Raw genomic sequence first — 12,446 nt, forward strand, 5'->3', positions numbered from 1 at the left:
CGTCTAATGATTCTTTTCATTATCGATTAATCTGTTGATTATTTTCTCAATTAGTTGTTCGGTCTATAAAATGTGACTCGTTTTGCCCCGACCAACAGTCCACAACCAAAAGATATTCAGTTTATTATCACAAAAGAATAAAAAAACCAGAAAATATTCACATTTGAGAGGCTGGAACCAGAGAATTTTGGCATTTTTTCCCTAAAAAATGGCTTATCAGAACAGTTGGTGATTAACTTTCTCTCGATCGACTAATCAATTAATCGACTAACATGCTACAATAAGAAGGTGAACGTTACACCTGCTTAACAACAGTATGTTAGCGTGCTCGGCTCATATGTTCTTAACGCCAGTTCCGACCGAAGGCCAACCTGAAGCCTCATCTGGGTCACAGCTGGAATTACAGGTCACATGATGCTCAACATAACTTTTTATATCATCATATTTTCAACCTTTAGGGTCAATGAATATTAAAAAAAGTCTCAAACAGATGTACAAGTAAACTATTTTGGCTCCATTCATGTGTTCATGAATAAAAAGAAAGCAGGCAAGGACTCAAAAAAAAAAAAAAAAAAAACAGCCAATCACTGGCTTTGTTTACCGAGGTTGCCGTGACAACAGGTGGAATGTGCTTCATCTCATACTGACCTTGAGACACTTCCCCCCCCCATGCTGTCATTCCCTGCTGTGTGTGTGTGTGTGTGTGTCTCTTTGTCAACACTGATTGTTCTTGTGATTGTATTGTGATTAAAGTAAACAACAACGTTACCAAATCAGTTTCAGATGATTTTTTTCCCTTTAAACCTGGTTTCTGTGAGAGTTTCACTGTCTTCATGCTGGAGAATCTCTGTTTCTTTGTTTATTCAGATCCCCAGTAGGTTAATATACATTAAACCAGCTGAATGCCAGAGTTTTTATAAATTAATTGCATTTTTTGTGTGTATTTTTTACCATACACATGTTTTATTGATGTTTAAGTTTGTTGTTTTCTGCTGTTGTTATGCTTTTGTATGGATCATTATGATGTTGTGTCTGTTGTTATGATGCTTTAGGCTCTAATTAAAACTTCAACAAACCTTAAATGAAGATGTAGAGCACTGGTATTGGAATCAGTATCAGTTTGTTCCATTTTTTTGCCTCACAAGTTTAGTTTTTTTGTTGTTTTCTTTTAGAAGTCGTTCACCATAGATGCCGATCTAACCCCTTTTTTTGGCGATCTACAGTATCTGAATGGTTCAACATGTGTGAACCAACTCTCTTTCAAACGTGGGTTGGATGCAGGTCGTCTTCTGATTGTCTTTCAAGTCTGACATAACTGTTGCTTACGTCAAGTAAGTCTCTTGTAGCTCCAAACCTGGGAAACGATCTGATCTGCTCTCTCATCATTTTGAAAGAAAAATAGCGAGATACAGCGAAGATTAAAAAAAAATGGAAAACTGGCGAGTCCTTTTGTCCTGGGACAAAAATAATATTTTACTGACCGGAGATACTGCAATTAAGACTCAGTTTTGAGGAAACCAAACCAAAAAAAACTACCTCTGTTCTTCTGGTATTTCATATTTAGTATTTTGGATTGAAAAGTCTTTCATCGTCATGCATTCACTGCGCAAAACGGGAAAATATCCAGATCTAGGTCAACTTCAGTGTGTTTGAAACATCAAAAAAAAACAGCATTCAACAATATTACACGCATGACTCAACAGGCACAGACGAGCCACACAGGAGCATAAACATAAACAATGATGTCTTTCCTTTTTTAACAGTTAGCATGTGAGAGTTTAATGCCGCTTTATAAGTCTTTAGCAGTCAGATGTTGCATCTTTTTAATTGACACATTAAAAAAACACCACAAATAAAAAGTTCAACCTGCGGAAACAAATCGCTTGTTTGTGAGCGAAAATGTGAGAAAAATCCCAGACGGCGGATAAAACCAGGCAAACGATTCAAAAAAAATAAAACATCATAACACTGAAATGAAACACATCAGAAACAGAAAGTTGAGTTTCAACAAAACGTATCGAAGCCTGAACTGTAAAGCACAAGCGTGCACACACACACACAGACACAAACGCACACACACACACACACAGACAGACACACACACACTGTGCATGATCCTGTTAGACTGAAACCAAACATTTATCAGCTGTCAGAGTTCAACGAGCCGAGCAGGCCAGAGGCTGCTGTTGACACACAGTGCCATGGCAACCGAGTGGTCGAGAGACAAAGAGAGAGAGAGAGTGAAAGCAAGAATCCGCGCGTGTGTGTGTGTGTGTGTTTGCAGTGTGGTTTCTGGTCCAGCACAGGAGCAGCCTGCCAGTTAGTTAATATATTACAGAAAGTGATGTCAGGTGTACGCAGGTCTGCAACTAATAATTACTTTTATTACCGATATATCTGCCACATGTTTTCTCAATTAATTGATTAGTTGTTGTGTCTAAAATGTCCAAAAATAGTGAAAAATGCCCGTTATAATTACTTAAAGTCCATGGTGACGTCTTGAAATATCTTGTTTTGTCCAATCAACAGTCCAGAATCCAAAAGATATTTGGTTCACTGTCACGTATGATAGAAGAGCTTAAAATCCTGACATTTGAGAAGCTCCAACTAGTAATTATTTGGCATTTTTGTGACAAAAAAAATGAATAAAACAGTTATTGACTCATAGTTCCAGCCTTAGTTTAGACTGAAAATAGTCTTGTGTTAAAAGACAAGTTGCTGCTCTGATGGGTACGTTGTGTTCCAGGTACCAGCGAGAAGATAAAATATGATACAATTTCAGTTTCAGTGACAGATCCATGAGTCTAAAAGCTTTATCAGACGCCAGAGAACTGCACAGCGGTTAATATTTCCAGGAGATTTGAACACTCATACGACAATAATTTCATCCTCCCGTCTCCACAATCGGCAGGTTAACAAAAATAAAATTGTTCATGGCACAAAGAAATCTACCAGGAATGTGTGTGTGTGTGTGTGTTTGATCATCCAGCGCAGTGTCGAGCCATTACTGGGAGCCTTCTGCGTCCACACCCACACTGAAATTAATGAGGCGGCTGCATTTCTTCACGGTGTTGATGTCGGTCTGAACGCAACTTTATCGGCCTGAGAAGGTCAAAACACATCGTTTCCTGTGTGGCAGCAATAAGCCACCAGTGTTTACAGCGACGAAGCTTCTAATGAAGTGGCTGAAATCACTGCTGCATGTTAAAATGTAACAGATATGTTTATACTCCAACCGTCGTCTTCCAGGTTTAAAACACGGTCCGAAGATTCAGTCACAAGCGAACGGTACTCAACAAAAACACAGCCTGGAGGTTCAGCAGGTTAACTCTGTGTGTGTGTGTGTGTGTGTGTGTGTGTGTGTGTGAGGGAGAGAATGAGGTCACACAGTCTGATTTAGGTCAAAAGTGAAAGCTACAGATCCCGTCGGGCCTGTTCTCACTATTTTCACCTGGTTTTTCTCACTTTCACACAGATGTAGGACAAGCAGGGCGAACACCCTTCAGACGGATTTAAATGAATAAATTAAAAATTTCAAGAGCTGTGCGATGGCTCAGTGGTTAGCGCTTTTTTACACTGCGGTTTCTTGTTGGGGTGTTTCTCTAAAAGTCTTGCAGCTTGTTCCAGCGGATGAGTCTAATTGCTGGTGGTGGAGACTGTAATCACTTGTGCTTTATTGGACCATGATGCTTAATATATTGCTGTTTGTGGTGTTTCCCCTCTTTGTCGGTGCAGATTTTTCAGCAGCATTTACTAAAAGGCACATGATTAATTGATTATATAGAAGTGGGGGCTTTAACTCCAGTATAGTGTGTGCCTGCAATATGAAACATAACTGACACTTCAGCTAACTTGTCCTGATGAAGGTCACTGACAAAAAGAAGGGCTGCCACTATCATGAGTTTCATTATCAATTAGTCTGTCAATAATTTTCTTGATGAATCAATTAGTTGTTTGGTTCTGTCGACGGTCCACAACACAAAGATGTTCAGTTTACTGTCACAGAGGACTGAAGAAACCAGAAAATATTCACATTTGAGAAGCTGAGATCAGGGAATTTTGAAATTTTCTTCTTTAAAAAACCGACTCAAAACGATTAATTGATTATCAAAGCAGCTGGCGATTATTTAATAGTTGGTAACTAATGGATGAATTGACTAATTGTTGCAAAAAAAAAAAAAAAAAAAAAAGTGGGTGTGAGCACACAGCTAATTTTAGTTTTACGGTACATTTACTGTTTTGCTTCAGTCTCTGTGTTTCCAGCAGCTGGCAGCTGTTTTCATGCTCTGATAAACTAAGAGTTCACGACCCGTCCAGAACCAAACAGCAAAGTTAGAGACTAGCTGCTGAGGAAAGTGGAATATTTAGCATCTCAGGAGCTGGTGGAGACCAAAGCAGAGCTACGAGGAGAGTCCATACTGTACTGGACACAAACGTGACTCCAGTGGGACGATCGTGTTGCTCTGTGCGTGTTGGATGTGTAAATAAACAGCTGTTCATCAAACAGATCATAAAAAATTCAATATGTGATGTTGACGTTATGTTTACAGCCTGTTCCACTGCATCCAAAAAAATAAACAAATAAGCACCACTTTCCAGAAACACAGGGCAGCGCTAACAATAACTAACAGGTGATTATTAAAACTATAAAAATAATCAAATCATTGACTAAATTATTACCCAACTCACTGTTTCATCTCTACGCAACACATACTTAACAGGCTGAAATCTGTCCTTGACTTAAGTCATGATGCAACACACCTGTCTGCACAAGCAGGTTAGCCAACACCCTTTTCATCCACACACACACACACACACACACACACACACACACACAAGGTTCTGCAATCTCAGACTGATAAAGTCTCAGTTGTTATTGTTGCTTCAAGCTAAACTGCTGCTATGCAACACATAAACACACACACACACACACACACACACACACTCATAAACTGTCACAGTTCATTCACAGATCATTTCACTTTAGCTTCTACGGGTTTTTATTCAATTTACATTTGAGTAACTATAAAGTTTATTCATTTTTTTTTTATGTGAGACACAACCCAGAGTTTTCACTCAAAAGGCAAAACTTCTGCGATGTATTAAAGGACCGTTCTGGTGATTTTGGTAAAAGTCTAGCTCCTGGAACATAAATGAATCACAGTTTTAAGACAGAAACAGCAGAAGTTGACAGATCAGGTCAAAAGGTCAGTTACAGTAACACCAGGAATAAACCACAGCTGGTGGTAATGAAGCAGGGTGGACACACACACACACACACACACATACACACACACACACACACACACACACACACACACACACACAACAACCTGCAGCTTCCTCTTATTCAAATCTCCAAGGAGACACTGAAAGCAGCAGAGCACCGAGGAACAAACACACCGAAGCAGCAACAGCAGAAGACACAAACTAGGAACTGAAAATATACAGACGTCAATAAAAGAAGATCATCTGATATCATAAAAATGTCTCAAGGCTGCAACGATTAGTCAATTAATCGATTAGTTTATCAACAGAAAATGTATTGCCAACTATTCTGATAATCGATTCATCGTCTTTATCTCTGGTTCCTGCTTCTCAAATGTGAATATTTGCTGGTTTCTTCAGTTTTCTATGACAGTAAACTGAATATCTTTGTGTTGTTGACTGTTTGTCAAGACAACAAGACATTTGAGGACGTCATCTTGGGGTTTTGGGAAACAACGATGAACATCTTTCACCATTTTCTGACATTTTAAACAATTAAATCGAGAGAATGATGGTTAGTCGCCGCCCCGATCAAATAATTAAAACACATTATCGAATGCTTTGGTGTGAAATGTGTATCATCTCTAATAAGACACACATGCTGAAAATATTCCTCTGCCTGCCTCAGTGTGTGTTACAGACAAAAGCCAGGGGCCTCCCAGAGGGGCCCTGCACCACAGTTAACCATTAACACACACACACACACACACACACACACACACACACACACACTTTGAAAGGAGACGTTGAGTTACATCACTTTGTCTGACAACATCTCCTTCCCACGCTCCCTCTCCCTCTCTCTGGTGCACTCTTGCCGTCACGGAGGTGAGATATCTGACAAACTATTGTTACCTGTGTGACCGTACTGGTTCCCTTCCAGTGTGTCCAAAACTCCAGATTCACAAAGTCTGACTCACTGTGGTTACAGTATATGGACCCTCTTTTTTTTTTTCCTTTCAGAAAGTGCAAAAGTATTTACAGAGTTCAATAAAATGTACTCAATAGAGTCCTGTTCTTATGTTCCACAGTAAACACTGAGCTGCTCTGACGTGTAGTCGGTTGAGCTGCTGCTGCGCTGAAGTTTTGTCTGGATATTACATATAATACATTACTGCTGCAGACAAATCTAGTAAACGTCAGCTTTATTAAGGATGGATTTCATGTGGAAGACACACACATGAGGCTGTGATGATCGTTACGCAGCAGGAAACACAATTATCAGATGGGTAAAAGCGACTTTATGTTTGGTTCAGTTCAATCAGACTCTGCTGCGTTTGCTTGCTTCGTCCGGTTCGTTCTGGCCGGCGTGAAAGCTGTCAATCGAACTCAACGACCGGAGAGAGACCACCTGAAAACGGTGTGAAAAAGCAGAGCAGCCCAACTGTTTAAGGCCGTTTTCAAACCTTTTAGTTTATCTGTTCTGGTCCCAGTCACTGGACCAGTTTGTGAACTTTGGTTCGGTTTCTTTTCACACAGAGAAAAAAATCCAAGCGAACTAAAATGCATCACTACAGGCCATATGAGGAGTTCACTCTAGTCCAGGTCAGACCTCGATTCATTCTCCAGCTTGTGCTGACGACTGTGATTTCACTCATTCGCATCCCAGCATGCAAAGTACACCTGGTTACAGGAGCCGAATAGTTGGATCGGACTGAGGTGGGATCACATTCCCGCTGCAAAGGAACCGCGCACCGGAGTTTGTTTGGGATCGGACTGAGACCGCATCCTCAAAAGGGTCTGGATACGGTTGATCACTGTGTTTAGACCTGCCCGATAAATCGCACCGAGAGGAACCAGAGTCTGATTCAACTGGACTGAAAACACCATGAGAATAGATCTGCGGTTTCTAGCATGATATCAAAAAGATAAACTTAGTACGGGGAAGTTAATCATCAAATAGTTCTGGCACGTAATTCCCCATAAAACCGCAAACTTATGTTTTACATTCCAGTCTTTGTATGAATTAAACAAACAAGATAAAGCATGTCAATCAGTGAGCTTTAAAAAGGTATTGGCAGGTGTTCTTCTGCTTCTAGTCTTGATGCTAAGCTAAGCTAAACTAACTAAACTACATCTGAAAGGAGAATATATATAATATATAATACGTGTTTGTGCGAATATGGAGTATATGTGGTATAACTCTGAAAGCCTTATTCAGTTAGCACCATGTTTGAGTTGTATGTACTCATAAAAGCCCAAATACTACTAATAACTACAACAAGTCTTCTAAACTAAACACTAAATACATATTTTATCATCATTATCTTTAAAAACAAAACATAAATCAGCATTTTCTGATCTGACTGTCTGGTTTACCTCTGATCTGTCTGGAGCTCAGAAAATGGAAACAGGACCAGTGTTGCCACACTGTGTGTGTGTGTGTGTGTGTGTGTGTGTGTGTGTGTGTGTGTGTGTGTGTGTGTGTGTGTCCCACCCACCCAGTCATTTCCTTTCTACTGTGGAAAATCAAACCTCCCCAGTTTTACATCACTGAACAAGCTCAGCTCATTCCCATCACCAGCCTCAGCGCGTCGGGACGGTTTGATACTCGGGTCGGTTGGTTTTTTCCTGAACCAGAGTTTATCCAGAGAGTTCTGTTCATCTGATCCAGTATGAAATCTGCTGTCCAATCCAGAAAAGCAGTCCTGGTGCACCTCAAAAAAACAGTTGGTCCGGGTTCAAGCGAGCGCTGTTCTGAGAGTCTCTCAGTTCAGATGTGGAAAGTGACTTATTTAGACTTATGGTGAATACTTTTGTTTCAGTCAGACTGAATTTAACTACTTTGAATATACGAGTAAGTATCACAGTGCATGAAAATCCCATGAAAAGACTAAAACCACATCCAGAGCGAGCCAGGAAACAAGAACCCTGAGCTGTGGAGTATTCATCACTCCACAAACACACCTGGACTCACCCACAGGTCTGACCACAGACATGAGATGATGTCACTAATAAAAGCCTGAGATGCGTCTTACAAAAACCACATTGTGTGTGTCCATGTGTGTGTGTGTGTGTGTGTGTGTGAGAATCACTGACGGAGGGCAGAGCTGCAGCAGCACAGATAGCTGCAGTCTGCGTTCAGTCCTCGTGCAGCTCAGCTCACCTTTGTGCGTTGGTGTCTGCTGGCAGAATCTGCTTCTGTGTGTAAAATGAGCTTCAGTGTGTTGGTAAAGTTGACTGTGTGAAGAGTTTTGAAGATGTGGACTCAGCACTGAAGCATGCATGTGACCAATCGTAAAAAAAAATGAAAATGGCAGTGAAAACGGTGCAAATGTCAATCACCATTCCCCACCATTTGACAGTCCAAAAGCCAAAATATATTCAGTTTACTGTCATAGAAGACTGAAGAAGTTGGAATCAGAGAAATACTCGAAACGGTTCATCAATCATCAAAAATCGTCGCAGCTCGAGTTTGAAATCCAGTTTATCTTGACTTTCACTTCATCAGGATGAAGATCAATAAAACATCTTGTCAATCAGAGACCTTGAGTGAAGTCAACATTTTCACTTTCATAATAATAAAAAGACATAACAATGAACACAAAGAGATAAGAGACCAGATCAGACTCTTACATCTCTCCCAGCAGCCGGACAAACACACAGTGATGTTTGAACAGAGAAAACAAAACACACCACAACAGAAAAAAACATCTACATACTTTGCCTCAAGTTTTCTCCCTAATTTATGGAAAAATGAGAAGTTGGAAACGCTGCAATCAAGGCTGAACAGTTATCGGAATTTTTATCAAAATCCCAAAACGGCCTCCTGCAATTTTCAAGTCACAGGAGGCGAAGTATTTGTTAAAAGGAGAAATATGCGTCATTAAACTGTTTTAAATTAAATATTGTTGTGCTGCAGAGACGTCCTGTCCTACACATCATCATCATCTACAGACTTAAGATCCCCGCAAAACTCACATCATAATCATTTTAATATGTTTTTCAATTAAAATGAGAATAATGATGTCAAAGTTAACATTTCCTCTAATATCGCAAAATCATATCGCAGGTAAAAATAATCGCAAAAAAATCAGCCTTAGCTCCAATCAAGTATTTTCATTGACACTTAATACGCAGATCATTTTCTGAATCAACCAATTAAATGTTTGATCTGCAGAATGTAAGAAAACAGTTTAAAAGCCGAACTTAAAACACTTGTTTAATCCAACCAGCGTTAAAAAAAACCCAACGATAAGTTTCCAATCATAGAAAACTGAAACAATCTGAACAAAACTGATTCGATTCATTGATAAACAAATTGGTGCAGATTTATTTTCCTATTTATTCTTTACCAGCTTTAAACAATTTAAGAGGTCAAAAATCAAACAATCAAATACAAAATTTTGAAAACATGATTGTGATCACATGTGTGTTCATTAATTTTTAGACATAATAACAAGCAGCTTGTTAAAGAAAAGTAGTTTTAAAAAGCAGAATAACTGAGCAGCAGACGGAGGCTGAACATGTTTATTCTCACAGAGCTGACAAACCACATTAACAACAGTTGGCTCTGCATGGCTTTGTGAGGTTTTCTATGAGAGGGGGGGGGGGAGTTGGGAGTTGGGGGTGGAAATATTTTCATCCGGTACCCAAACTGAGGAGCCTTCACCTCTCTACGTGAAGCCAGGCTCATTAACACAGGTGTGTCCTCTTTCTGTGGGAGCCAGCTCATTAAAACACACTCTGCTGTTGCCATGTGGAGACTCCACACCCACAACATGCCAAACTCCATTGAGAAATCTGTCACTTTAATGCTGCTCTGGACAACATGATACATTTCAACAGTAATTACTGTGGGAGTCCATTCTCAGACCCGGATGTGACTGGTCCTCTCAGAAACCAACACTAGAATGGAAATGTTTGAGGTGATTTGGTTCCAGTACTCAAAGTCTCCTTTAAATAAATATTAATCCGAGGAGAGAGAGGCTGAAGCAGCATGGTTTACTTAGAAAATGTGAGTTTTTCAATAGAGCATTGGCTTAATTATGGGTTGTGTGTATGCCGATTTGAAAATGAGGTCCTGTCAGTTCTACAAATATTCTAAAAATAAAAATGTATTGATTATAGTGTCGCCGATAAGCAAATGCACGTTAAAGTAGAAGATTTTTAAACACAGTTTGGTACACACATGTGAGCTGCATGTACTGGAGCAAACAGGACTTTCTCGTTAAACCTTAGATTTTAAGAACCGTTAGTTCTTTAATTACATGAGGTACTTTCATTAACTTATTTTGTTTCACATTGAAGTGAGAAAAAACCTAAAACCTCCGGCGGGAAACTTCCATATAAATGAGACCGACTGAACTTTGGTCTCCGGCAAAACTACATGAAGCTTTCTTTATAAAACACGAGTCAAACTTGACTAAATATTCATAAACCTCTTTTTACTTTGACGTAACAGTAGCGCCAACTCCAATTAAATCTTGTTTTTAGTGTTTTTTTCCTCCAGATTACAAACACCGTCTCTCACCTACAGCTAAATGCAGCCAGGTAAACGGCGTGAACCACTTCTAAAACCTGATGTTTTGTAAGAAATACTTATTGCTTTTGTGTGTTACATAAATGCCGAATTAAAGAGTGGAGGCAGCTGATTCAGAAAATGTATGATGGTAATAATATATGATATATCTATACATGTGGAAAAGCAATTAGATTTTAAAATAGTAGATTTTTGAAGGCAGTCCGTCCTTTCTAGGGCAGAGAACCGTGTGTTTGTGGCTTTAAACTGGGAAAAGTGTGGAGAGAAAAAAACATCTGCTGGGACAACTAATATTAGCAACACCAGCACTCATGTCCTGGTTAGACTCTCAATTAACAGTTAAACTAATTAGGGGCCACCGGTTGAGGGTTTTTGATCCTCGGAGAAACTTCCAGACAAATGAATGGAGCGTCGTTACTCACCGACGGAGAGGAAACATCTCTAAAACCTGAGGTTTTGTATAAAATATTTACGGTTTTGTGTATTACATGAATGCCGAATTAAAGAGTGAGGCCGGCTGATTCATAAGATACCATTTACATTAATATAAGATATATCTATACACGTGGAAAAGCAATTAGACTTTAAAATTGTTAATTTATAAAGGGAGTCCGTCCTCTACAAGACAGAGAACCGTGTGTTTTAGGGCTATAAACTGGGAAAAGTGTGGAAAAAACTCTGCTGGGACAACTAATATTAGCAACACAAGCACTCATGCCATGGTTAGACTCTTAATTAAGAGTTAAACTAATTAGGGGCCACCGGTTGAGGGTTTTTGAGCCTCGGGGGAAACTTCCAGACGAATGAATGGAGCTCCGTTACTCACCGATGGAGACGAGCCTTATGCTCTCCTTGTCCAGGAACTCCAGAGCCACCGACACGTTCTCCAGCTTCATCTGCCTGAAGTTGGGCCTCGGGTGGTACTTTCTGTACATCTTCTTGTGGCTGAGGACCTCCAGCAGGGCGATGAGTCTCAGGCCGTCGCCCAAGTCCAGCTGCAGGTCCCCGATCCGCTTGTTGACGCATTTCAGGTGCTCGTTGGTCCAACGGGTGAAGGTGTTCTGCTGGATCTTCTTCCACGGAGCGTCCTCAGCCAGGTCCTTCTCTGTGGCCGGCATCTTTTCTTTTGTTTTTTTACTCTAACGGCTCTTCTTGTTCGGTAGTCTAAACGCTTCTTGTTCGGACTTTGGTGTGAGTGTGACAGGGAGTGAAGCGGTGTTTCCTCTGAGCAGGCTGAAGTTGATCTGCAGACTTTCTGATCCTCACCGAGACTGACTGTTGCTGCTGCTGCGTTCAGGTGCTGCCCCATAAACTCGGACTATTCAGCTTCTAACTGTTCAGCTGAGACGTCAGTGGCGTATTATCGCCCCCCATCGATGAAAATGCTTTTTTTGTGACCTTTTTTTTTAAATTTAAAGATCCCCTCCCAACATGTGTGAAGACATATAAAAATATTCTTCTTGAAACAATAATGTGTGTCTGATATGTTTTTTCTACAAAAAAAGTAAATTACCACTTTAAAATTCTAAAAAAAATGGCATCTAATCCTTCTCACTCATTAAAAATCCCGAATCTATAAATGTGCAAATAGACAGACAGGTGATAAATTAAAGGAAAAACTAACATAAAGTGTCTTAGTAAGGTGTTGGGCCACTCGTTTGGTGTTTTGATGATGATGGTGGAGAGCGCTGTCTAA

The 12,446-nt window shown here is 40.0% G+C and overlaps 1 protein-coding gene across 2 annotated transcripts in view; it reads right to left on the reverse strand.

Moving 5' to 3' along the window:
- Positions 1-12,075, reverse strand: part of flnbl (filamin B, like) — a 75,911-nt gene extending 63,836 nt beyond the window's left edge. Inside the window, exon 1 of one of the 2 annotated variants that reach the window (XM_067586355.1) lies at positions 11,577-12,075. In XM_067586355.1, the coding sequence (XP_067442456.1) occupies positions 11,577-11,868 (292 nt within the window). In that variant the 5' untranslated portion in view covers positions 11,869-12,075. The remainder of the gene's footprint in view (positions 1-11,576) is intronic. The other variant, XM_067586354.1, reaches the window with a different exon arrangement.
- Between the last annotated feature and the right edge of the window lie 371 nt (positions 12,076-12,446).

The sequence above is a fragment of the Thunnus thynnus genome, chromosome 4 (assembly GCF_963924715.1).
Source record: "Thunnus thynnus chromosome 4, fThuThy2.1, whole genome shotgun sequence".
NCBI classification, from domain to species: domain Eukaryota; kingdom Metazoa; phylum Chordata; class Actinopteri; order Scombriformes; family Scombridae; genus Thunnus; species Thunnus thynnus.